General features: G+C 33.0%; 1 protein-coding gene across 1 annotated transcript; it reads right to left on the bottom strand.

Moving 5' to 3' along the window:
• Positions 1-2,111: 2,111 nt before the first annotated feature.
• LOC126893242 (zinc finger protein 706-like) lies at positions 2,112-20,245 on the bottom strand. The gene is made up of 3 exons (XM_050663231.1): positions 20,034-20,245; positions 19,734-19,899; positions 2,112-2,479 (listed from the first exon to the last, which is right to left on the bottom strand). The coding sequence occupies exons 2-3, from the start codon at positions 19,875-19,877 to the stop codon at positions 2,390-2,392; spliced, it is 234 nt and encodes a 77-aa protein (XP_050519188.1). The 5' UTR covers positions 19,878-19,899; positions 20,034-20,245; the 3' UTR covers positions 2,112-2,389.
• Positions 20,246-27,800: the final 7,555 nt, after the last annotated feature.

The following is a 27,800-nucleotide window of genomic DNA, read 5'->3' as shown; positions in this document are numbered from 1 at the left end:
TAATAAATTTTGCTTATAATTTGTTCTTTTATAAATTTGTGGTTATTTTTTATAAAATAATTTTCACCCCCGAAAAGGGGCGGTATCCACCCTCAGGGTAAAGGCGCAAGGTGGTACCATGTCACCTTTATTTCTTGAGGTATCCTCTAACCACTGACCAATTTTCGTGAGAATCTATGAAGGTTCACCGAAATTGAAGGTAATCGTTGATTTTTACTTTCAGTGACTGCACTATACAAAATAAATTGCAATTTACTGATTTAAATGCGCGTAATTTGGAAGCTTATAAATTATTAAATGATATGTAGTCGCCAAATAATTAATTTAATGCATTTTAAGTACAACTTTCTCTTAAGCCGGGAAGATAGGGTGGTTTTCTTGCGAAGGGGTTGTAGCTCAATAATCAAAATGCACGTGATTTAATAGTTTATTCTTAGAGTATATACGCTATAGGAATTATATCCGCAATACGATATATTTTAAGTTTTCTCAGCATTTTTCTCTTAAGTTAAATCAATTAAAGGGTTGTTTGGGGGTGAAGGGGATGAGCTCAAAAATCGAAACTATATAATTTCAAGAGCTCATAGATAGCTCGTAATTCTGCAGCAAAAACCGATTCAATATTCCTATTTTTAAGTAGTGGGGGGGGGGGCTGACTCAGCCCCCCCACTAAAGTATCAAATTCCTGCTCAGTGGAACGAGTTCAAAATTTTTAGTTTGCGGAATATGAGAGCTCATAAATCAGGGCTATTTGTTTTTTGATTTTTGCAAGTGGGGGGGGGGGGCAGCTCAACACGGGTAGTTTATTGGTTCTTTGTTCCGTTCATTGGAACATCGAAGCCAGATATATAGATATCAAATCATCATCACAGATGTCATAGAGCGAATAGCATAGCTGAGGTGGAATTGGGCGGGTCATGTAGCCAGAATGGAGAACGGTGGTGGACCCAAAAAATTACAGTGTGGAGACCACGAACGGACAGAAGAAGTAGAGGTAGACCACCTACACGATGAACAGACAACCTCAAAAGCCCAAGATCGACAGAGCTGAAAGAAATTAGGGGAGGCCTATGTTCAACTTTGAATGCAGAATGCTGGATGATGAGGATATATCAAATAACCCAAAATTATTGAGTATACAGCTGAATAGAAGACCAGGTGTACTCTTTTCTACGGAATTCTCTATTTCGTTAGTAGTCACTAACATCATCAGGGAAGCTAAAATGATATTGAAGATACAATGGTGAAATTAGCTATTAAAAACAACTTTACTAGGGTGAGATTGTCGTCATATGGATGGTATATCTTAGTAAAGTAGTAAACACTTGTTATTGCAATTTTTAAAATATTAAAATAGTTTTTTCAAATTTTGCATATGGATCTAAAATTTATTCTGAATATTTTTTTCATTGCCTTACCGTCTAACAAAACATTTGAGTTGTATTTGGACCCCCCTCAAGAACATTTCCTGGCTACGTGCCTGGTTTGAGTAGTTATGCTTGTCCGGGCCTGCTGCTTTGCCATCCTTTAGTTGCGTTATTGCAGAATAAACTTCCTCTTGTAGTATTCTTGATTAATCATTTACCTTTTCTTCTAGCTCAAAGGTGTTATCTATTAGTGGGCGCTCACAACGAGGCGCCGACCCTCGCTCCATAGTATCGATCGCCAAGTAAAATAAATGCATTATTTTAAATGCAAGCGTTCACGAACATGAAGAGTACGATGCTATGATCTAGGCGAGGATACAATACGATGGTCCCCGTTATGAACGTACCTGTAGGTCTTCAAATAGATTCGTATGTTTGTCCAGGATGATGCTTCCGTTAGAATCAGTTAGATTTCCTTCTGTCTTCCGTTCTTTAACTTTCCTATGTAGGTACATTGTGACTATCATACTTTGAATATAGTCTCAATTTTTGCTCATCTTTCCATTACTTCCCGTTCTTTCGCTTCTCTGCTTTTCCTTCTTATTGATATATTTATCGTTTTATATTTGTCTAGGTCATTTTTGACTTTTCTTCATTCATCTTATCTGTTATCCTTAGTTTCAGGATCTTATCTGTTATCCACGCATCGGTGCCTTGGGGTAACACAGAACAAAAAAATATTGCTATAAATACTAAGACTTTAATAGATACAAATATCGTAAATCAAACTGGAAATTTAATATACAAACCCATGGCTTCAAGAATTTATACAAACAAGAAATACTTCTTAAAATTATAACATAAAAACAAAGATCTAGAAAAAAAAGTGCGACCCTCAGCTGGTAAGAATTTATACAATTAAATACATCCTAATATATTAACATAAAAACAAGTAAGTAAAAAAGAAGAAAGTGTGCCCAACTTAAAGTGAACACTTACGGTTATTAAACATTAAATATACGTTATATGTCTTTAAGTTCTGCAGGCACCTCATTCTTTGGATGTTTGTTTTCAAAATGCTGCTTGTAGGTCTTTGGGTCGGGCATTTGAGCCTGAAACAAAATTTATAACAATAAATATATGCATACATAATTATTATCATTTAAAAACCTCAACAGGTCTTGAAGGCCTAGAGCTAAAGATACAATTAATGTAATATTCAAGTGGGGTGGCTTCTTGTCTCCAAGCATGCCCCTTGCCTACCAAATTGACTTAAGGGGGGGGGGTATGGTTTGAAATATTTAATTTTTTTATTATTTCAAATAAAAGTGCATACTTTCAAGAATACTCTCTGAAAATTTCAAAATAATCGGAGTAAAATTACCAGAGATACAGGGTGTTGAATATCCCTACCTTCGACTCGCTTTGCCGCGGCTTCGCGCCAGCACGCTTGAGCGTAGTGAGAAACGTTAAACAACTGTTCGCCTTCTCTTTTGTGGATTACTCCGCAATTCAAAAAATATATTCCAATGTTCATCACTTTACGATTTGGCAGACAAATAAGAAGATGAAGATGCAGTTGTCAAAACTTTAAGCGCATTTTTCTCAAAACTGTTTTTTCAAATGCGGTGGACATTGTAACTAAAAAACTACTTGACCGATCTACCTGAAATTTTGCATAGATTTTCTTTAGACATTTCGTGAGGTAACAACGTCGAGATATTTTTCGTTTTGTGCTTATTTTTTGTTCAACAATATTAAATCTGTTGGTTTTCACAAAAATTTTATCAAAAATTTCGTATTTTTGACTTCTGAGTGATACCAAAAATTTAAAAATAATTAAAAATAAAAAAACTCGACGTTGTTACCTCGTGAAACTCATAAGCTAATTAAATCTTTTTGAATTTTTTGTTTCGTATGATCCAGTGATGAGTTCTGATGTCCACCGCAAAATCAATTTTTTTTGAGCTGCCTGCCAAAATTTGTCGCTAATGGCTTATTTTTCAATATTTTGGATTGACTTTTTTCTTAAATATTCTTTGAATTGTACATAATATGTTTATTTAATTTAAAAATAAAATAATTCTACCATAGCGTCGAAAAAAATTCACAAAAATGTGCCTGATATGTTGATTTCAAACCATACCCCCCCTTAAGGTGGTATGACACAATGTTAAAATTTATATAATTTTTAGGTACAGTTACCGTCACTATTTCAAAACCAATTTTCAACTTATGGGTATGTACGTGAACGGTAAACTTTCTAGTTTAATAGTATCTAGTTAAAATTTCCAAAGAAAACAGCAATTTTTTTATAACTGTACTTAAAGGAACCCATGTCATAACTTACTTGGTATCCTGCCCTAAAAATCGGATTTATGCAATAATTTTTGAACTTCGGTACAAAATAACTACCCTAAATGATTAACTATGCAATAAGCTTTATTTTAAGCAAACGTTCATTATTCATACTGCCATAATTTTTAAATTAACTGTACCTAAAGATAAAAATTATAGTAAAAGCTGCAATCTAGGAATTTTGTTGATATAATCGTAACAAGTTGGCATTGTTCTAGTGATAAATTAGTTCGGCTAAACTGAGTTCACGTGTCATTTAATAGATGGCAGCAGTGATGTATTAAATGGCGACAGATTGTTTTGTAACCATGGAAATACGAATCACAACGTGGTTTTGTTTAGAAAAGAGGCCCCTCCCCCTCCCAGTAAACATTTTGGACTTTGTTTGAGTTTCAATCATGATTGTCACGGGGTATGCTGTGATGATTGTAACCCCTCTGTGGCTCAGTGTCGGGAACGCCTACCTTTGGACCTAAAGGTCGTGAGTTCGAATGTCACCTTGGTGGAGAATTTTTCATTTATTAAAAATTAATAAAAGAAAATAGCTTCTCTCCTTGTGGGATCGGTACTCACCGGAGGGACCGCAGACGTTCGGATACAATTAGCGTTTTTTCTTTGCAAAAACAATGACGTCGACTTTGCTAAGTAACAAGACATTTACTCAACACATACATTACACTCATATGTCTGTATACTTTGGAACCGTCGTCAACTCGAAATGGGATCAAACAACCGAAATACGATCTAGAATTGAAAAGGACAGGGCAACATGAGAATATTCGACAAAATTCGACATATCTATCCCACTAAAAAAACGGCTGCTAAAATGATATATTTCCAGTCTTGCTGTATGGAGCAGAGGTCTGGACAATAATGAAAAATCTAGAGGAATTCGAAATGTGGGTGTACCGACCTATCCTCAAAATATCCTGGATGACTCACACTACCAACGTAGAGGTACTGCGCCGAGGGGAAAATAAAAATAAGAAATCTCTTTCACAATTAAGAAACGGAAACCTGAATACCTCGTTCATATTAAAAGACATGATAAATATCGTATAATGCAACCGACAATACAGACTAAAATAGAGAGCAAATGTGGACCCAGAAGATGAAGACACTCATGGTTTCAAAACTTACGTCAATGGTTTGGACTAACGTGCCAATGTCCGCAACGGACGAGGCACTTGAAGAAGAAGAAGAATTATTTAAAATGATATATTCTTCTTCTTCTCACGGTGCTTATCCGTTCCGGATGTTGGGGATCAGCATGGCTATCCTAATTTTGCTTGCTGCTATTCGGAATAGTCTGTCCATGTATTGAACCAATTTTTGAGGTTTTGAAGCCAAGATATTCTTCTTCTCCCTGGTCCTCTGATTGTCTCAAGAAATTGTCGATAATGGCAGTGTTGATTGTCTGTGCTAGCTTTTATTGATTTCATGTGGTTGGAAGTCGTTTAAAAATTTCGCTATTTCGCCAGTGATTTCTGTAGTATTTTCTTCACTGGTCAAAAGAAAATTTATACATATTTATAGTGGTTATACAATACTGTTTTTGAACATATTTCTATCACTTTTTGCAATAAAAAGTGCAAAAACAAAACAATAAGCAAAACAGCTGATAACAGTTAATCACTTTATGGTTTTCTGTTATAGTCCAGGAGATAACTTATAATTTGTGACCTAGGCTGATTGATTCGCTGTAAATGGCTGACATTTGTTACTGCTGCAGGGACAAACTTGGGGATAAGTATGTCGCTTGTGACAGTTGTCATGTAGTCTCACATCCAACTGAAGATTGCACAGGATTAGCCGCCTCTGAACTTCGTGCAGTTATACTGCAGAAAAGAACTCTTATCTATTTCTGCAATGAATGTCGCTCTTCTTTTAAAAGTGTACCGAAGATTTTACGTGAAATGGAAAGCCTTAAAAAGGAAGTCACTACTTTAAAAAGGGACATCTCTAAACTCAAGGAAAAAGCATCCTTCTCGATGGAGGAAGTAACATACGAATTACACGAACGTCAAAAGAGATCAAACAATTTACTCATATTTAATCTTTCTGAACCAAACAATACTCCTGAAGACGTTGAACAAGTGAAAAATATTCTATCTACTGCTGATGATTCTGTTAAATTGGATGGTATGAAAATGGTACGTTTTGGCAAGAAAAACAAAAATGGGCATCGACCACTCAAATTAATATTATCTTCAAATGAGGATGTTCATTTGATAATTAAAAACAAGATAAAGGTTAGTCGAGAGAAAAAGATCTTCATATTTCTTGACCAAACACCTACTCAACGGAAACTGTTTGACACCGTCAAGACTGAACTACTAGCCCGTCAAGATGCAGGTGAACAAGATCTAATAATTAAATATATCAATAACGTACCAAAAATTGTCCAAAGGAACCAAAAAAACCACTAAACCCGGGCAAAATTAACTGATTTAAGTATTAATGTGTCAAACTGTGTCTACGATGTAATCATTTTTACAGAAACTTGGCTTACTGCCGATTTCAATGATGCTGAACTTGGATTGACAAATTACAACATTTTCAGACAAGATCGTACACCTGAATCTAGCAAATTTGTAAGAGGAGTTTTAATAGCCACTAAGAAGAAATTTTCCGTAAAAATTATTCCGTCAGATTCCTCCATTGAGCAACTTTTTGTTCACTTGTGTGAACAACCAACTCTAGTTGGTTGTTAACCTCTCACCTGATCACAACCTTGTGCTAATTCCGAGCAAGGATGACATACATCCACATGTGATACATTTTTAATCTTAAGACATCGACTTATTGTCGATTACTATACAGCTCATAATGTAGCAATAATGTTATTTTGAGGTTTTACACCTATTCAAGTGGCTAGTTTCAATTACTTGTACACTGGACGTTTACACTGAGGATGGTCAGTTTGACCGAAAACGTTTTGTACAACCACTCCCTTGTGGATGAATTTTAAAAAATTTTTAATAAATTTATAATATACCTATATACAACAGAAGAGTTTACTTCATTCTACGTTGTCTTAACAAAGGTATACAGCCAACTACAGGGTTTACCCTTTTAATGTTTTTTTTTTTTTCTATGATATTCTTTACTGTGTGCTTAATATGTATGTTCCATTGAAAAAAGTTTGTACAAAGAAATTTCATGGTTGGTATTCTAGTGAACTTACACAATTAATACGTGACAAAAAGACTGCCCATTTAATTTACAAGAGTAACAGGTCTCCTGAGAATTATGCAGGTTTTAGTCAACTTAGAGCTCAGTGCAAAATTTTATCAAAAAATTGTTATGCTAATTATATACATTCAACTGAGATTTCGATCCAAGCTAATCCAAAAAATTTTTGGAAATTTGTAAACAGTAAGAAAGAAAATAATAGTATGCCTGTCTCAATGTCACTCAACAATACACTAGCCTCTAATGGCAACGATATTGCAAATTTATTTGCTAGCCATTTCTCTTCAGTTTTTAGTAATAAAACTCTTAAGCATAATGACAATTTAATACAGTCTAAAGTCTGTGTATCTTCCTATATTATACCAATTTCAAAAATATACGAAAAACTTTCAACTCTTAATGTCAATAAGGGACCTGGGCCACATGGTATTTCTCCCATTTTTCTTAAACGATTCTCTTTTATTCTGTCTCGGCCGCTTTATCATATTTTTAATAAATCCCTTCAGTTCGGGGAATTTCCTGACTTTTGGAAACTATCCTATGTCACTCCAATTTACAAAGCAGGTAATAAAGCTGACATAACGAATTATCGTCCTATTTCTATTCTCGGCACAATTCCCAAGGTATTTGAGAGTATTGTTACTGATTACCTTAATTATGACTGCTCTTGGATACTAAATTCTCAACAGTTCGGATTTTCTTGTGGTAAATCAGAACTTAGTTTGTTGCTTTATGTTGATACCTTGTCTGAAGCTTTGGAGAGGGGGTTGCAGGTTGATTCAGTGTATACTGACTTCTCCCAAGGCTTTTGATAGGGTGAACCATGATCTTTTGTTACATAAGCTCAAATTATATGGCATAGAAGGTTCTGTGTTGAAGTGGTTGGGCAGTTACCTAACAAATAGAACACAGCAGGTTAGGGTTAATCATCATTACTCCAACACTTTTCTAGTAACCTCTGGTGTACCTCAGGGCTCTCATTTGGGTCCACTTTTGTTTAACCTGTATATTAACGACATCGTCACCTGCTTCTCTAACACTTCTGCTCTCTTATTCGCTGATGATCTTAAATGTTATCAAATCATTAATAATCAAGATGATGCAATATCATTGCAATCAGATTTAGATAATTTAGCCAACTGGTGTCTTGATAATGGGATGGATTTGAATGTCAACAAGTGTCACATTATCCGGTTTTGTCGGAATCATCATTTATCAGTATTTAATTATACCATAAATGATCAATTATTGGATATGGTAGACTCAATTAAAGATTTAGGTGTTGTTCTTGATTCCTCTCTACGCTTTAACCATCACATCAACAATATTACTCAAAGATCCATGAAAATGCTTGGCTTTGTTAAAAGGACAACTCGTGATTTCACGAACGTGTTCGCTATTAAAATGCTCTATTGTTCTTTAGTCAGGACGCACCTTGACTACTGTTCTCCAGTTTGGTACCCACATTATTTACACCTCAAGAACAAACTTGATAGTGTTCAACATAATTTTCGTAGATATATTGGGTTCAAAAAACACATCAATTATAATTATACAGATATGGAACGATTTTTGAATATCTGTTCTCTGGATGTCCGTAGGAAGTGTAAAGATCTTACAGTATTGTTTAATATTATCAATGGCATATATTACTGCCCTGAACTCCTTGCTAAAATATTGTTGTTTGTTCCACCACGATCAACAAGACAAATTCAAACCTTTCATATTTCTTTTCATAGATATAATTACTCATATTTTACTTCTGTTCCTAGAACACTAAGACTTGCTAACTCCCTAGGTGACCTTTTACTTTTTGGTAACTCTGTTGATGTTTTTAAGAACCATTTAACCAAATTAAATATTTAGCAATGTCATAACCTTGTTATTTGTTAGTAATTAATGTTTTGTAATTATTTTACTTTGTCATGTCTTTTTAAATGTTTTGTACTCTCTCATTTTATTCTTATATATTCAACACTGTAATTATCAATATCTTATTAATGTATTACCGAATTGGGCTTTCCCATATAAATAAATAAATAAATTCTCTCTTCCCAAATACCTTGCCCTGAAGAATGAGTAGCAGTAATCTCTGTTCATTCCTCATAACATGGCCAAGATATTCTAGTTTGCGCTCTTTGATAATAATGTGTGTTAATAATCTCACATTCCTTGCCCATTGCCCATTCTACATAAGACCTCAACATTAGTCACACGATCCATCCACGAAATTCTTAAAATGCGACTGTAATACCACATCTCCAATGCCTTGAGTTTTCTTAAAAAAGCTTCAGAAAGAGTCCAGGCTTCTACTCCGTATAATAATCTAGAAAATACATAGGATCTGATAATAGAAATTTTGCTATAAGTGGTAAATCCGTGACATCTGAAACGAGACTTCATCATTATGAACACTGATCTCGCTTTTCCTATGCGTTGTTTTATTTCACTAGAGTGGTCCCATTGACTGTTTATGTTGGTGTACCAAGGTATGTGTAGCTGTCCACTCTGTCAATTGGTTGTTGGTTAACCAAAAGCCGTGTATGTAATATTTCGTTCTTACTGACTACCATTACTTTCTTTTTTCGTATTGAAATGTCCATGTTCCCTACTTATATCTTATATGCGCGACATTATTCTTTGCAAATCATCTAGGCTATCTGCAAAAACTACTGCGTCGTCGGCATATCTAATGTTGTTTAGATCTATTATCTAATCCCGTTTCCTCCAAGATGATTATCAGTATGAGCTTATCATGTTGTACTCTATCAAATGCCTTTTTGTAGTCAATAAAACAAATATATAGGTACGTCACAGTTGACGTATCTGCACCTCTGCATAAGCACTTGGACAGTCAATAGAGCCTCTCGGGTGCCTAAGGGCAAGGCATTGTGGAATCCAATCTTTGTCTATGATACTTGTTCTTCACATTTTTTATATACTTTGCTGTGTATCACTTTAAAAATGTTTTAAGTAAGTGGCTCATTAGGCTAATTATTATTCTGTCCTCGCATGTTGTGAAATTTTCCGAGGAAAAAACTTCCTCTGTTAACATTCAATATGAAAAAAGTTATTGTAGTATGTTTAAAACTATTTGACATATCCTTATCATACTTGGCACAAAGTGCGACTACTATACACCCTACTAAATTATGATACATAAACGTTTCTAGCTACTACCAGAGGCGTACGATAGGGGATAGTGAATGGTTGACCCTTCCCAAATTTTAAGCCACTGGGGGAATTACTATTTTAGTGCCATTTTTCGATTTTCCAATATAGACTAAGAGCCGGTATAGGTGAAATTTCTTAATCATTTTAGGCACGACGGGACCCTATAACTTAAATAGTAGAACCTAAAAGAAAACGTTTGAGCACTGTGCCGTCACTTTTCAGTGGCACATGCGTCTACAGTGGCGCATCAAACTTTCCACTTATGGATGGGATACATAAATTAAAAAATACCCTCCCTCATTACCAGAATTAAATTTTTTTCATTTTTTTAAGTTCTATGTGATTAAGACATAAGATTCATCGTAATTTTAACCCACCACCCCCTTCTCCCTGCCTCCACCATCAAAAACTTTATTTTTCGATTTTATTTTTTTTGGTGGGATGCAATCAATTTTAAAATTTCAAAAAATACGCATAGTTAAGGCTTTTATAAAACACGTCGTCTATTTTTTATAGACCTGTAGGTTGAGTGTACATAAGCTCAAAAAAATTTTAAAATTTGTTTTTTGGAAAAAAGTATATAACTTTTTTTTGGGGATAGCTGCAGATCTAATTTTTTTTTTAGTCTTGTGTATTTTATCAAGCACTATATTTCTAAATTTTTTCAGATTTTTCTGTAACGCTGGTCACCTTTAAAAAACTGTTTTTTAAGGGGGTTTTGGGGGGTTTGAACGTGTTTTTCTTATTTTTAAATATTCTAAAGGACTCAGTTACTTCAAGTTACATATAACCTATAAAAACAAAATTGATTTGATATATTATGAAGTCTATAAAATAGGGAAAATCCCCCAAAACCCCCCAAAAAACAGTTTTTCGGATTTTTGAACGTGGGGAGCCTTATGGAAAAATCTGAAAAAAATTAAAAATATAGTGTTTGATAAAACACACAAGATTAAGAAAAAAATTAGACCTGCAGCTATTCCTCAAAAAAAGTTATACGCTTTTTTGAAAAAAAAAAAAAATTTCTTTTAATTTTTTGAGGTTATGTACACTCTACCTATGGGTCTATAAAAAATAGGCATGTTTTATAAAAGCCTCAGCTATGCGTGTGAATTTTTTGAAATTTTAAAATTATTGCATCCCACCAAAAAAAAAATAAAAACGAAAAATGAAGTTTTTGATGGTGGGAGCAGGGGAAGGGGGTGGTGGGTTAAAATTAGCTGAATCCTATGTGTTAATCACATAGAACTTAAAAAAATAAAAAAAAATTAATTCTGTTAGTAAGGGATGGTAACTTTTAATTTATTTATTCCGTCCATAAGTGGAAAGTTTGATGCGCCACTGTCGACGCATGTGCCACTGAAAAGTGACGGCACAGTGTTCAAACGTTTTCTTTTAGGTTCTACTATTTATAAGTTACAGGGTCCCATCGTGCCTAAAATGATTAAGAAATTTCACCTATAGCGGCTCTTAGTCTAATACTTTCTACGTAAATAATATACTCTTCTTTGGTAACGATAAAGTCATTAGTTTTCGAGATATTTGAAGTTAAAAATGAAACGACATGGTTATTTTGATTAATGTATTGTGTCGCTTCATTTTTAATTTCAAATATCTCGAAAACTAATCATTTTATCGTTACGAATGAAGAGTATATTATTTAGATAAAAAGTATTTTAAAATCTAAAAATTACACTAAAATAGCAATCTCGTCAGTGGCGTAGAATTTGAGGAGAGTCAACCAGCCACTATCCCCTATCGGACACCTCTAGTAGTAGCTAGAAACGTTTATTTATCTTAATTTAGTAGGGTGTACAGTACCTACACTTTTTGCCAAGTATGGTAAGGATAAGCTAAATAGTTTTAAAGTACTGGGTACAAATAGTTTTTAAATTTTAATCATATGAATTATATATCATAAATTAATCTAAATAACTGTGCTGTTTCATATTTAACTTCAAATATCTCGAAAACTAATTAGGTACCTTATCCTTACCAATGAAGAGTATATTATTTACGTAGAAAGTATTGCAGAATCTAAAAATGGCTCTAACATAATAATTTCCCCAGTGGCGTAGAATTTGAGAAGGGTCAATTATTCACTATCCCCTATCGTACGCCTCTGGTAGTAGCTAGAAACGTGTATTTATCATAATTTAGTAGGGTGTATAGTAATCGCACTTTCTGCCAAGTATGATAATGATACGTCAAATAGTTTTGAAGTACTGGGTAAAAATAGTTTTTAAATTTTTAAACAGAACACCCTGTAACTCAGTAATGAGCCATATTTTATTTAAGTGATTTGGGTTAAGGCTGTTTTATCGGTGCACCAAAACCTAGGGACAGTGTTTTCTCTGTTATTTACCGACAGAATGTCTCGAAATTTGGATACGTTGTTCGAAATTATGTTGCCTTTAAAATGATGGTTTTACTTTTTTTATTTTTTTGAAAATTCTGTTGAAAAATTAGATTATAATGTTTAACGTTCTATTATAACCAAACTTTTTACTCCCATCACTTGAAACAGTTTTTTTTCTGTAATCGTTGATTTTTTTTTCACCTTTCTGTGTCCAGTAATAATCGAGAAAAGCGTGTTCCAACTTTGAAGAAAATTTGCTAAAAATATTGAAATCTAATAATGAAACGAGTTACGCAGCATTGGCGCTTAGTTTCATCGTTATCGCCTTCGTGACGACAAATCTCATGAACGTACGGTCAGTCGGTCAGTTCGCTTGAATTATTAGAATCCATTTCCAGTTATTCATTCTTGTATTTTCTTCATCAACTTGCTTAGTGTTTACAGTTTACAGTATTCTTAGTTATTTTGAAAACATTAAACTTATTTAGTTTACTGGTATTTTAAGTACATAATATATTATTAGTTTAGTGGTATAAGTTACAAGTTCTTTAGTTTACGCGTATTTTTAAGTATTACATTAGTTTAGGGATATAAGTTGACAAGATAAGAAATGAGTCCCAGGGTGTTTTAAAATAAGACAGAAAATTATACTACTATCCACGATTTGTGTTTTATTCATCAATTGGATACTTTTTTTTATGTAACTGCAACATATAAATATATTAAAATAATGTATATGTTACCGGCCAAACCCGATTTCGGGACAAACTAGTTTGGCCTAGGCCAAACTACTTTGTCCTAACCGCCTAGGATAAACTAGTATGACCTAGGTCAAACTAGTTTATCATATCACGCGTAGGCTAAACTAGTTTATCCTGATATAAATAAACACACTTCAGGCGAAACTAGTTTAGCCTAGGCCAAACTAGTTTATCCTGATATAATAAAGATTCACACTTCAGGATAAACTAGTACGGCCTTCTTCTTATTCTTCTTCTAGTGTCTATCCGTTTCGGATATTGGCGATCATCATGGCAATCTCTACTTTTCTCACTGCTGCTCTGAAAAGACTTTTAGTGGTTGTGTTGAACCACGTACGTAGATTTTTCAGCAAGGTGTTAAATGAAAGCTTATAATCCAAGGATGGTACTAAAAGTTAGGAATTTGACCTAGGCTGTCTGTCTGTCGGTCTGTCCGACCGCGAATATAACTGCTCCGTCACTATACCAGGTAGAATGACAAATGAGGTGTCAAATGAAAGCTTATAATCCAAGGATGGTACTAAAAGTGACAAAATTGACCTATGCTGTCTGTCTGTCGGTCCGTCCGACCGCGAATATAACTGCTCTGTCACTATACCAGGTAGAATGAAAAATGAGGTGTCAAATAAAAGCTTATAATCCAAGAATGTTACTAAAGCCCAAACTAGTTTGGCCTGAAGTGAGCGTCTAGAACCGGAAGTCCTAGAACAAAGGACCCCGCAGAAACTTTATGGGAAATGGCTCTCTGTCAAATGCTCTGAAACTTAGGATTGTGGTAATTCTTGATGTGTAGAACAAAAGACTCCATGGACGCGTAGCTCCAAAAAATCATAGTTCTAAGATATAAGCCTCTGAAGATATAGGTATAGAGAGGACGTTTCAGTTGGAATAAATTCATTTTCTCGAGAATGGGCGACTCTGGAGATAAATTACGAATCAGGTCAATTTTTATTTTTAAATTATAATTTTTGGCATATATATCATACTAGTGACGTCATCCATCTGGGCGTGATGACGCAATCGATGATATTTTTAAATAGGAATAGGGGTCGTGTGATAGTTCATTTGAAAGGCTATTTAATTCTCTATTCACTAATATAAACATCAACATAATCATTTATACAGGGTGCCCAATTTTTTTTTTAATTAAATTAATTGAGACAAAAAGAAGAATGTATATAATTTATTTAATTCGAAATACATTTTACTGCTGTCAGAAAACAGAAAAAAAAATGTTTATTTGATAAATATTGTTTTTTGCTTAAATTCAATATTAAAGCTGCCACCCACCTACCTCTTAGCAGTTTGGACATTTAATTTAAGCGAAAGGCAATGTTTATTTTTCAAATTAACAATTTTTTCTGTTTTATGACAGCAGTAAAATGTATTTCGAAATAAATAAATTATATACATTCTTCTTTTTGTCTCAACTAATTTAATTAAAAAAAAGTCTTGGCCACCCTGTATAAATAATTATGTTAATGTTTACATTAGTGAATAGAGAATTAAATTACCTTTCAAATGAGCTATCACACGACCCCTATTCCTATTTAAAAAAATCACCGATTGCGTCATCACGCCCAGATAGATGACGTCACTAGTATGATATATACGACAAAAAATTATTATTTAAAAATAAAAATCGAGCTGATTCGTAATTTATCTCCAGAGTCTCCCATTCTCGAGAAAATGAATTTATTTCAACTCAAACGTCCTCACTGTACCTATAACTTCAGAGGCTTATATCTCAGAACTATAATTTTTTGGAGCTACGCGCCTATGAAGTCTTTTGTTCTACATATCAAGGACTACCAGAATCCAAAGTATCAGAGCATTTGACAGAGAGCCATTTCCCATAAGGTTTCTGCGGTGTCCTTTCTCACCTTTAGTACCAGCCTTGGATTCTAAGCTTTCATTTGACACCTCATTTGTCATTATATGTGGTATATTGACGGACAAATTACATTCGCGATCGGACGGAAAGACGGACAGACAGCCTCGCTAAGATTTCTCACCTTTAATAACATCTTCGGATTAAAAGCATTTATTTGACACCTCATTTTTCATTCTACCTGGTATAGTGACGGAGCAGTTATTTTCGCGGTTGGACGGACCGACGGACAGACAGCCTAGCTCAAATTTCTCACCTTTGGTACCATCCTTGGATTATAAGCTTTCATTTGACACCTTATTTGTCATTCTACCTAGTATAGTGACGGAGCAGTTATATTCGAGGTCGGACGGACCGACGGACAGACAGCTTAGGTCAAATTTCTCACTTTTAGTACCATCCTTGGATTATAAAGGACGTAATTTGGGAATTCCCCGCATGTAAAAGTCCTTACATGTTCGTCAAATTACTTTCGACTCGGCTAAATTAGTGTAGGCTAGGCCGTACTAGGCGAAGGATTTCCTGGCTGAAAAATCTACGTACGTGGTTCAACACAACCACTACAAATCTTTTCAGAGCAGCAGTGTGAAAAGTAGAGATTGCCATGATGGCCGCCAACATCCGAAACGGATAGGCACTACAAGAAGAAGAAGAAGGCCGTACTAGTTTATCCTGAAGTGTAAATCTTTATTATATCAGGATAAACTAGTTTGACCTAGGCCAAACTATGTGACAAAAATGTGATAATTCTTTTTAAAATATTATCCACGATAAAATCAATCTAACAAGGTATTCCCGACAAAACTAATTTGAATGGAGAATAATGCATTTTGTTGTCATTAAAATACTTGTCCGCCGGCGCCACTGAGTAAAGATCGAATTGTCGGTCGCACTCCCTACTTCCAATCAATTTCAAGTAGGGAGTCACGTGTGTCTGACGTAAGCAGTCTACGAAAGTAAGTGATACGCCCACTTAACATTGCAATGTGCTTCAACTGATAAAACAGCCTTAAATCTTAATATTTTGAGGTCTAGAATCTACAACTCAGAGATTGGACATTCTTAATGATACACCCTGTATATTGAAAAATGAGCGAATCGGAATATTAATATGTAAATTTGTCAGAAATCGGCTTACAAGGAAGAGGTAAGTCGTAAGTGATAAGTAGAAAAAGGATTATATTTTATACTTGAATAAGTAAGTGTTATAGCTTACAATCCCATGTAAATGATAAATATCAATAAAAAAATTGTTTTTTTCTTTCACATTATTATATTCAATTCCTGATTGCACTCGAGTGTGAAAAATTATAGCAACATAAAGTACAACGGTACTCGACTTATCTTGAGTGTGCACAATTTGGCTAGTTTAGTGCGCTCGAGTTAACTCAAGTGTGTACGTTAAGGGGTTAATTTGGCAGCCTTGTAAATCTTAGTATTAGTGTTACATCAAGGATGCTACATTTTAAGTGTAGAAATTAAAATATTTTAACTTTTAGTTTTTTAGTGTCTCTTTAGAACCATAACCAATATTGTGACTCAAATTTTTAATTTAAAAGTGTAGAAATCTACAAATAATATAAAGTTTATTAGCAGTCGCCATCTACCTACCGGTTTATCTTGAAGTGTACCAAAGCTGGGTAGTATCCAGATACAATATCCGGATACTTTTTATGTATCCGAAAGCTGTATCCAGATACTTTTTAAATTTTGTATCCCGTATACGTATCCGTGATCAAATTTTAAAGTATCCGGCATCCGGATACTTTTTTTGATATTCGGATACTTTTAAATATTTATCGCCCGCCGATAATGCACCTAACGTAGGCACAACACTGCCATTCCTTCAATCCAGATGTGTCTAATATGTTAAATCCCATTTTTCGTACTCGTCACCGTTATAATATATTATTATATAGCTAATGGAGCTTTGTTTTTACCTAATCAGTTATAAATCTTCATAAGCATGTTGCTTAATTAATTACTTAAACTTATGTGGTACAATGTCGTAAAAAATCCCAAAAAAACTATAGAAGATATAAAAAAATGCATTAACTGTCGCCAAAACAAAAATGGAATTGGAAAGTTGCAATGAATCAGATGAAAGTGGAGATCAAAATTTGGATGACTTTTTTGATTTTAGCAATTTTCGAGACCAGCAAGTGGACAACAGCTGTACTATTAATTATACACAGAATGAACAGGGTTCCAGCATCAATAATAAAACTTCAAAAGTACAGTTGGAGTTGCTAAGATATTTGGAGGACAAAAGAACCAATTTGAACATCTTAAATGAATACCCAATCTTAAAAAGGGTGCAACACATGCTTACCTTCGTCAGCACCAGTTGAAAGACTTTTCTCTTTTGCAACTATGATTGATACGCCTAAAAGAAAAGCTTTAAGCGATGAACACTTTGAGGTATTGGTACTTACAAAGGCAAATTCAAAGGCACTTCACTTCTGACTTCGTCAGCAATTGGAATACTTTCTGTATTAATAGTACGGTTTTATTTTAAGTTAATGTTTCCTTATAAGTTTATGTTCTAGTTTTATTATTCATAAGCAATAAACAATTTTTTGAGTACTTTCTGAGTTCTTTCTCCATCATTTAATGTATTTTTATTATTATATATTACATTAAGAGGATGGGTACGTATTTTCGGATGCAATGCTATTCAAATGGGGCTTCATTTTTTTCGAATCCTGAGAAAACTAATAAGTATTCTTGAAAAATTTAAACGCAGAATGAAAGATTATGTTATTAGCGAGGGCCGAAAGTCCCTGACAACTTCTATAATGTTTATTTTAATAAGTTACAGGGGTGAAAAACTAAGAGAAAATTTAGTGTTATTTTTAATTTCAAATATCTCATTCAAAATAAATGTTTTATTTATTCTAAGGGACTCTCGGCCCTCAGTAATAATTTAGTCTTTCATTCTGCGTTTAGATTTTTCAAAAATATTTAATGGTTTTTTCAGGATTCGAAAAAAATGAACACAATGTTCGTGGTAATATTTTCCAAATCTATCTTTGTCATACAACGCACTCAGTCGAATAGAATATTGTCAGGATAATGTCAGTCAGACACTGACAATCAGTGACAATTTTAAATATTTGACATGAATCGGGAATATTTTGAGTTGTTGATTAAATAATATTGATATATAGTGTATTTGATAAATAATTGATTTAAGATGTGAACTTTATAAAAAGTTATTTATTGTGTATTATTTATGGAAGATAGAAGCAGCGAGTATATCAAGATATATTCTGTGATCCAAGTATTTTGTTGTTAAAGATGTTCAAAATTGTAAGCGTTCCCTAGTAACAATATTATTAAAAAATCACTTTAACACTTTTCCTCTTTTCTCGATTGAGTATTAGTTTTTGTTGTAGGTACATATAAATTATTACAATCACTGAATACATAGTTAGTGAAAAAATTATCATATTTATTAACTGAATTAATAATTTGCAACTATACAAAAAATAACAGTTATCCAAGAACATTCAAAAGGCATTTTTTTAAGTTAGTTATGACATTGTCAAGTAGAATTACATTCTAGTAATATTTACATACCCATACCAGTGTGAATTTTACTACACGTAATTTGCCATGTAAAGACAGAAAAGGTAGGGATAGCCGTAAAATATTTGCGAATTATGTACCCATGGCCTTAAAAATACATGCACATCACATAGTTCTAATACTAATAATTTATGTCCTTCTTAAAAAAAGTATCCTTCAAAGTATCCTAGGAAGTATCTGAAAAAAAATATCCGGATACTTGTATCCGAATACATTTTTAAATGAAAGTATTCATACTCTTTTAAAAAGTATCCGGATACATTTTGAGTATCCGTATCCGGTATCTGGATACTTTTTTTTCAGTATCCGACCCAACTCTGAAGTGTACTAACTTTGGCCATTTCTCCCATTTGAAACTGAAATTCTATGTGAGTTTATATCTGTTATTATGAATTCATATAAGAGAAACATAATTGGTCATCTTAGCACTGTCAAGTATTCTGATTGATGCTTTACTTTTTGTGAAATGTTTTGAAAACTATTGGACTACTACAAATTTTTGCAGATTTCTACCCAAATGTGTATGAACTATACATATATAGGAGAAAAATGGCAAGCAGATCAAAAGGGCCAATTAATAAGTACCACTTATGGGAAAACAAAACAAAAGAACAAGGTACAAAGAATTACCTAGTACATTTGGGAGAGAAAATGTCAAGCAGCTTAAAAGAACAACTTGTACCACCTGTGGGAAAACAAAACAAAATCATAGGAAATGATATAGGCAGATCCAGTTCAAAAACAGATGAAACAGAAGAATCTTCAGTGACCCACTTAGTATTTGAATAATTACATTTTTGTGACTCAACAGCTAATTAGATAATATATTCTTTACTTAAACTATAATTTTTAATGACATTGATAACTTCAGTAATTGATAAACTGTAATGATTTTAAAATGGGTTGAAAGTTTTTTATAAGTGTATGTGTTACTCTCATCAAGCAACAAAGAAACAAACCATGAATATGGCTGTACTTATTACCAAGAAACATGACTTACTGTTGAAACAAATTTAAATTATTGTAATACTACTTACTTTACAAACCGCGCAAACATGGACCAGTGCCTTTTGAGCAGCTTTTTTCTGGTCTCCAGCGCTGTGCCCCTGTTGTTTCTTGGCTTTAGCGGCTTTTTCCGCAGCTTTAGCCTGTGATTGGAGTTTTTGCTGACCTCTTGCCATCTTGCTTTACCCGGATGAACTCCTGAGGCAAAATAAGTAACAATTAAAAAGTAGAATATTTTACTGTTATTCTATCCATTCAATAAACAATCTAACCTAACCATGTGCTTCTCTAAAAAATACATTAATTAACAAAATCATCTGTAATTCACTTACCTATATAAATTTCATACAATAAGAATTAATTTTGAGTGATTTTTGTATAAAAAATTTAGTTTTTCTTTTAAATATTGTTATTTAGCTGCGGTGCAGCGTCAGCTTGTACCATACACCATGTACCAATGAAATGCCATATTAAAAAAACAGTCAACAGTCAACCAGTAACCAGTCAACCAACCATTAGATTACAGAGACCTCTTCTGCCAAATCGCAGAAGCAGTATTTTCTTTAAAGGTAAGTCTACACCAAGGTACGTAAACTCCGACTATTTTGAATCCGGTTTGCCGCAAAATAAATAATTATAGTGGGTCTATTGAATAAAAGAAGTATTTGCTTCTACTTACAAGTATTTAAGTATTTACTTAATAGTTATTAAATAAAGCATTAAAGAAATGACTTTATTCAATTACTGTAAATACTTAAATATCTGCAAGTAAAAGCAAATACTTCTTTTTATTCAATAGACCCAATGAGTTTTGTTACCTTTACTTGGGATATTTACATGTATGTCATTAAATTTAATGGTAACCAATCAAAACACAGTAACTAATTTTTGTATATATGTATGTATTTTATAATCAAAGCAAGCGCATTGTGTTTATCAAATAGAATATAACCTATCAAAACTAGAAAATAATTCAATTAAAGCTAAAAATTCAAATATTTTGAAATTCAAATATCGATAGAAAGCGACATGTAGATATCTACAGTGCACGGAATCTAGGCCCAAGTAAATCGTCCACTTATTCGCAAAATTAAATTCCAACAGAGGGCGCTCAAAATTTCAAAGATGGACGACAACCCTAGGAAAACAATTCATTTTGTCATTTGAATTCACAGTTCTAAAACGTTAAATTAAAATCATTTACGGGAGTGTTTTGCCAAAGTAACCACTAAGTTTTGCAACTAAGACATCTTATAAGTTAAATACGACTCAAAATTATGTTTAATCTGTATGCATTCATTAAAATTTGATGCTAACTACTGATTTGTTTTTACCTTTTTTTCATAAAAAAATCTGGCCCCCCGATAATCACACAGCGTTCTAAAAATTATTAATCTATCTTAGGATTTCTAATTTTGTTTTTAATTTAATTAATAGGTGCACTACAGTTTATTTTACACCAACAGATAAAAATTTTTAATTAAATAAAAACTGGAAACTTGGAAACTAAGTAGGTGAATTTATTTTATAATAATTGTGTTCTGGAAATTACGAAGTGGTCGGGATATTATGCATAACAATGTACATTCTATGTACACAATATATACTACATTTTATTTATTTATTTAATTTTGCAGTCGCTTAAACATTAAAAAATACTACGTTTAATACAAACGTTAAATTAACAAAATGTGTGATTTGGCATTGGTTAATTTAGGTCATTACGTAGAGTATAATAGGAATGAATACTGAGGAACACTGCAATAGTTTTTTTAAGTCGAAATTATTGTTAATTAAAACATAAACTGACCGCAAATATGTACACAAATTAATGGCAAAGTCAAGGCCGCGTCTCACCATCAAATAATTTGATCAAACAGTTTGAGCAAACTTGACGTACTTGAGGAAGTACGTCAAAGTGACGTCACAATTGCAGTTTTTTTGAAATTCTAAAAATCTGTGCTCTCACTATCAGTCTAGTTTGATCAAATTCTTTGTATTGAGTTGTCTAACTTGTTTGTACTTTATTTAAAATTAAAATTTTTCATTATTATCCACAATGAACACCCAGGATGTGACGTCACTAACTGTCACTTTGTGTCACTAACTGTCAAGTTTGATCAAATTATTTGATGGTGAGACGCGGCCTTCAATGTTTTCCTTGAGTTGATGCTTTTCAAATTCGCCACCAGGCGTCGCCCACTTTGCGGTTCCTCGCCAATAGCATCTAGGTACCTACCTATCAAGATATTTTAGAAAACCTTAATCTTAAGCTTATTACAAAGCCATTTGTATCTGAATGGTGTGGTTAAGTTTTCAGTCCAGGTAGAAATTAATAAATAATTTTAATCTATTGTCTTTTAATTATTATACCTGCTATTCAGTATATTCACCTCTAGAAATTTAACGATACCTACTACTTAAATACAAATGACTTTGTAATAGCATTAAGATTTGCTTTTCTAAAATATCTTGATAGGTTTTATACATATATTATTTATTAGATGTAAATAATGTTAGAACGTATCGCGGGGCGAACTCTGACTCAGACCACTATCTCGTGGGGGAAAAATTGCGGCAAAAAATTGCGACAGTGGCAAAAGAGACAAATAGTCGAATTAAAAAATTTAATGTTGAAGGATTCAAAAGTCCAATAAAGAGACAAGAATATCAAAATGCTCTCCAAATAAAACTCCGGAACCAGAGAGGAAGATACTGCAGAGGAGGAATGGAGACAATTAAAAATAATAATAACGGAATCTGCAGAGGAAACTGACGGTAAAGCCAAAAGGTAAAGAAATGTGAAATGGTATGATGGTGAATGCAGAATGCAATAGAGAATATAAGCGACTAGAACATGCAGAAGACAAAAAGACAGCTTTGGAAAAACAAGTACAAGAAATGCTAGAGCATAACAACAGACACGAAAGCAGAAAATTCTATAAAATAATAAAAGAAAGCACACAGTAATTTAGACCAAAATTGACGATATGCACAAAGACAATGATGGAGAACTACAAACAAAGAAGAAAAAAATTATAATGAGATGGTAAAATGATCAAAATGAGAAAATATATTATACGGCGGAGCAGCACATTGAAAATTCGAGTTATGAAGAAGTGGTTCAAATAATAAACAAACTAAAAAACAATAAAACTCCAGGAACGGACGGAATTTCGGCAGAATTATTAAAACAGAGGATCCGAACTCTGGGGAAGAATTCATTATCTAATAACATTACTATGGATCAAGGATAGTGGCAAATGGACTTGCATCCAAGCCAAAAACAAGAGCACACACACACACACACACACACACACACATGGATCAAGGAGCAAATGCCGGAGGAATGGGCAGTTGGCCTTATACAGACGATATATAAGAAAGGTGATAAGAGGGAATGCCAGAAGTTATAGGCCAATTATATTGCTAAATGTAGTACATATACAAAAGTCTTTCTGGTATTATCTACAATATATTGTTAGAATACTCAGAAAATATAATTGGTGATTATCAAAATGGATTCAGACCAAATAGAGCCTCTACAGACAGTATATTCATACTAAGATCGATTCAAGAAAAAGCTTATGAATTTAATACAGCACTATATAATATGTATGTGAACTTTAAACAAGCTTTTGATAGTGTTAAAAGAGACAAAAGGCTGAAAGACATTCGTAATATATGTACCAAAAATATATCAGCGTCATAAAAATAACGTTATAGGGTTCAAAAGCCGCAGTTAGAGTAGATGGAAATCTGACTCCCACATTGACGATTGATTTGTTTGTAAGCCCTCTAAAATATCTGCAAAAACTACTTTGTTGTCAGCATAACTGTTATTTAGATGCACTTCGTTGACTAATGTCTTCTTCTTGTTATTCCGACTCTTGTGGGAAGATATGTTTAGAGGTTCAGAGTATATATTAAATACCAAAGGGGACATCATGCACCTTTATCTCACTCCTCTATCTATAGAGATAGCCTATATCAACTGATCATCCACTTTAATATTGACAATTTAGATATAACATATATTATACATTATTTTTAGACCCCTATCATATACCTACTCAATCAAACGTCATACTGTAATCAACAAAATAAAGATAATATACGTCGCAAATATACATTGTAGTCGACATCTATGCATCTCCGAATTAGTACTGGTACAGCGAACTATGTATCTCTATACCTAAGGCATCGTAGAATCCAAATTATTTTGATCTCTTTGGGTTTGAGTTTTTTCATTTTTGATCGTTTAAGAAATTTCTCTTCTATCTCTTGTGACATTTTATGCAATTTTTAAGTTCTAGTTGTATTCTCATCCTCTTGAATAACGTTATGTAAGTTCTCCTGTAAATGATGTTTTATACTATGTGTTGGTCCTTCAGCACCCCCATTTTTTATTGCAGATATGGATTTCTTATGCAAAATAAGTAACTGTTATTCGAGACATTTTTTATAATTGTTGATAGATGGCGCTACAATAAAAAAAACAATTTATCGTGATACCCTAGGTAAAAATTGGAGACGGTCTAATATTTGGAGAAAGACACTTCCAAATGAAAAACCAAAAAATACGTTAAGTATTTTCGATGGGAAATAAGCCACAATTTTACCAAAAAAATGAATTTATTAACGTTTCGACGCCCAAGTCGGGTGTCGTTGTCAAAATACAAAATAATACTAAATAAACAAAAATGTTGTTGCTTAGTAAAAAATTCTTCTAATAATTTATTTAATCTGACTCATTTATATTGGCAATTCAGGCATGTATTATACATTTTCAAGTAGAAGACTTTAAAATGATATTGCCAATATTGATGAGTTGCGTTCCTGGGACGACTTTACTAAAAGATAGTTCATTTTATTACATGAAATCAACCCCAAATCAAGAATATCCGCCACAAAATATCATAGCATGTGATCTGTCTTTAAAAAGACAACCAAATGCAACGATGGCTGTAAAATTCTCGCGCTAGAGATTCCATAGTAAATCACGAGGGAAAACCAGGAAAAAACCTCGTGATACTATCCCGACATCGTAAGTATTTGGGCTTACATTTAGTTTACTCTCAAAACTAATACCAAATTCTGACTTTAATGTATATATGCTATTTTAAATTATAAATAATATTAATAATACATAGATATTATATAAATAATACTAAAATATAAAATATGTACTAACTCCATATGTTAATGACTTACTAATCGTAGTATTTTCTTTCTATTGACTTCCTCTTTTAGTATGGGTAACCACATCCTACTGCATTCTACCGAGGAATTTGCGACACAATTGTTTTCATTTAGCATAATTAGAGCCGCTTCTTTGATTTTTCTCTTTTTACTATCTGTTTCTTTTAGGAATATACTTGAATCTCTCCACTGAACTCTATGTTCATTATCCCATGCATGTTGATATATCTGAGATCTATCAAATTCTCTATTTTTAATATAGGATTGATATTCACTTATTCTAACGTCTAATGGTCTTGATGTTTCACCTAAATAAAATTGTTCGCATTCACAAGGTATTTTATAAATACAATTCTTTGTTCTTTCTTGTTCATTGTTAGGTTTAGTTTTAGATAGAATAGATCTCAATGTGTTTGTTGTTTTGAATGTTGTTGAAATGTTGAATTTATTTCCTATTGTCTTAAGTTTCTCGGATAGTCCTTTTATATTATGGTATTGATATTTTCCTCGTATTATTCCTTGTGGATGTTATAGGATCCCGTTCTACGTTGTTCTGTTCCATTCGATCCAATCTTGACAATTCCTTATTTATAAACGATAAAGGATAATCATTTTTTAATAAAACAGATGTTAACAAATGTTTTTCTTCTAAAAATGAATTTTCGTTAGAACAAGTAATTTTGGCTCTATCATATAAGGATTTAATGATTCCCTTTTTAACGTTGATGTTGTGATTTGATTTGTAATTGAGATATCTGTTGGTGTGTGTCAGTGGCGGCTCGTATAACTTTAGGAAGGTAGTGCCAGAATCCGGGCAGCTGCCTAAATTTTTTGTGGCGGTTTTACGATATGGTCAAAAAGGATTTAAAATATAAATAGAGTATCACGATAAGCTGAATTTAATTGGGTTTTTATATTTAACTTACCAAGCATTGAAAAGCTAAAAACGTTATTCATGTGCACTTTAGATTTTTCATGGGATTTCAATTTCTCCCATATATGTACAAGATCATCGGTGCCTTTGTTTGACCAAGTCTCGTCACCTCCAAACAAAACGCATACAAAACAGAAGAGTTTATTAGTTTGTTCGCAACCACACAACCAGCTATTTTTATCATAAATAATTTTATTAAACTTACGACAGCGAAGTTTTTGTCCATTTCCACTTTGTTTTTCAATTTTTAAATCGGGTAAAGGCCGACCGAGTTCTTTAATTTGTAGTTTTTTTTTGAACGAAAAACCACCAAAAGAGTTTTTTAATATACTAATTTGATTCATTGTCAATAAATAAATTAAACGTAGAAAATAATCAAAATATTATTTTTATACCTACGACACCCACGATCACAACGCACTAACTAATAATTACAAATTAAAAAATATAGTAGAGTATAAACACAAATATACAATACAGTAGTAGACAATAAACACAATAGCGTCAAGCGAACGCGTAAAGAACCTAGAAATATGTAGATCTAAAACATTGTATCTTAAGATCCACTAACTTCCTTTTCGAGATTTCGAGCCTGGCACGGAGACTCCAATTTAAACGTATGTTAAAAGTGCAATACCGCTCTCTCTCTCTCTCTGTCACTTACACAGGATGCTCATACAATCTTTCTCTTTTCTCACGAGCCACTATGCCGTTCGGCACTGGGATTTTTATGATTTTCATCCTTTATCCGGGCCCTGATTCTAAATCAAATTTCGACCAAAAACAAGTCGCTTTCAATATGGCGACTGTCGAAATTATTTGACACGGAGATGAATAAATGGCCAAAAGCGAGGTTAGGTTTAGTTTAGATGTGTTTTGTTTATTTCTTGCAAGGAAAACTAAATCAAAAGGTATTATAATATAGCTGGGTTTAATTGAAATTTGCTTGTTTTGAGGAATTAGATAGAATAGTATTAAATTAGAAATATAATAATTGAGAATGTCCACAACATGAATCATCAACTCAATGAAAGATGTGAGGTAATAATCTGGGAAAATTAGTAAAAAACAAGGAAAATTAATTACCAGCTATTTTATTGCTGGACATGCTGAAATCAAATCTTAAGATTTCCTATATTAGTAATATAGCTGTGCAAAGTCCACAGAAAGTGTGCTATTTTGTTTATAAACAAATTAGCACTCCGAAATCTTTTTTTTATTATTGCTCTATAACTCCGAAAATTTTAACTTTAAACCAAAACACTCACATAAAAATTGACAGTAATTTAATTCTGCACATTGATAATTTATTCCAATTTCCTTCGACGGAAATTTTCTTCGGAAAATTCGGGTTTTCCAAACAAAATCTTTAATTTTCAACTAAAATTTGAGGGAAGTAATTATTTATCAATAATTAAATAATTTGGTGACAGTGACATAAATCTTTTTTGTTATGAGTGTCTTGAAGATATGAAAATTTGTATGTACAAAGAGGACCGGAATTAAAAGGTATCTAATGGTTCAAAGATTAAAATCCTGTTGTTTATAACTCTGTCGCAAATGCCGGTCAAATTTGACCGGTTATACCTGGAATCACTCCTCGCAATTCAATTTGTTTTTCTTCGAAAAGGACACAGAAGCCGTGCTCTTTTCAACAGCGTTAACTTAATTTAATCTAATATTTTCTGAGGGGTTCTATTTGTTTATAAGCCAAAAAATTGTTTCTTTATAACATTCCTGAGACCGCTCAAATGGTCCAATTTCAATCCTGTAAGGTACGTTGAATAGGTATAGTGCTTTTTTATATGAAAATCATAGTTATTCTGGTGTATCATAATCTTTCTGGTTATTATTTCGACCGAAATTTTTTAATTAACATTTTAATTATTGCTAAACTATTGGTTAGATTGTCGCCGGTCTCCTGATATACAGAGAGGGGCTAAATTATGGAATAAATTCATTT

This window comes from Diabrotica virgifera, chromosome 10 (assembly GCF_917563875.1).
Source record: "Diabrotica virgifera virgifera chromosome 10, PGI_DIABVI_V3a".
Classification (NCBI taxonomy): domain Eukaryota; kingdom Metazoa; phylum Arthropoda; class Insecta; order Coleoptera; family Chrysomelidae; genus Diabrotica; species Diabrotica virgifera.
The sequence above is the reverse complement of the archived record's forward strand: the minus strand, read 5'-3'. Positions and strand labels throughout refer to the sequence as shown.

What these genes read in the sequence shown, in the direction of transcription:
- LOC126893242 (XM_050663231.1), bottom strand. Translation starts at nt 19,877, where the DNA reads ATGGCAAGAGGTCAGCAAAAACTCCAATCACAGGCTAAAGCTGCGGAA. An exon ending in ATGTTTGCGCGGTTTGTAAA is followed by an intron (nt 2,480 to 19,733) that starts GTAAGTAGTATT and finishes ATTTTGTTTCAG; the next exon opens with GCTCAAATGCCCGACCCAAA.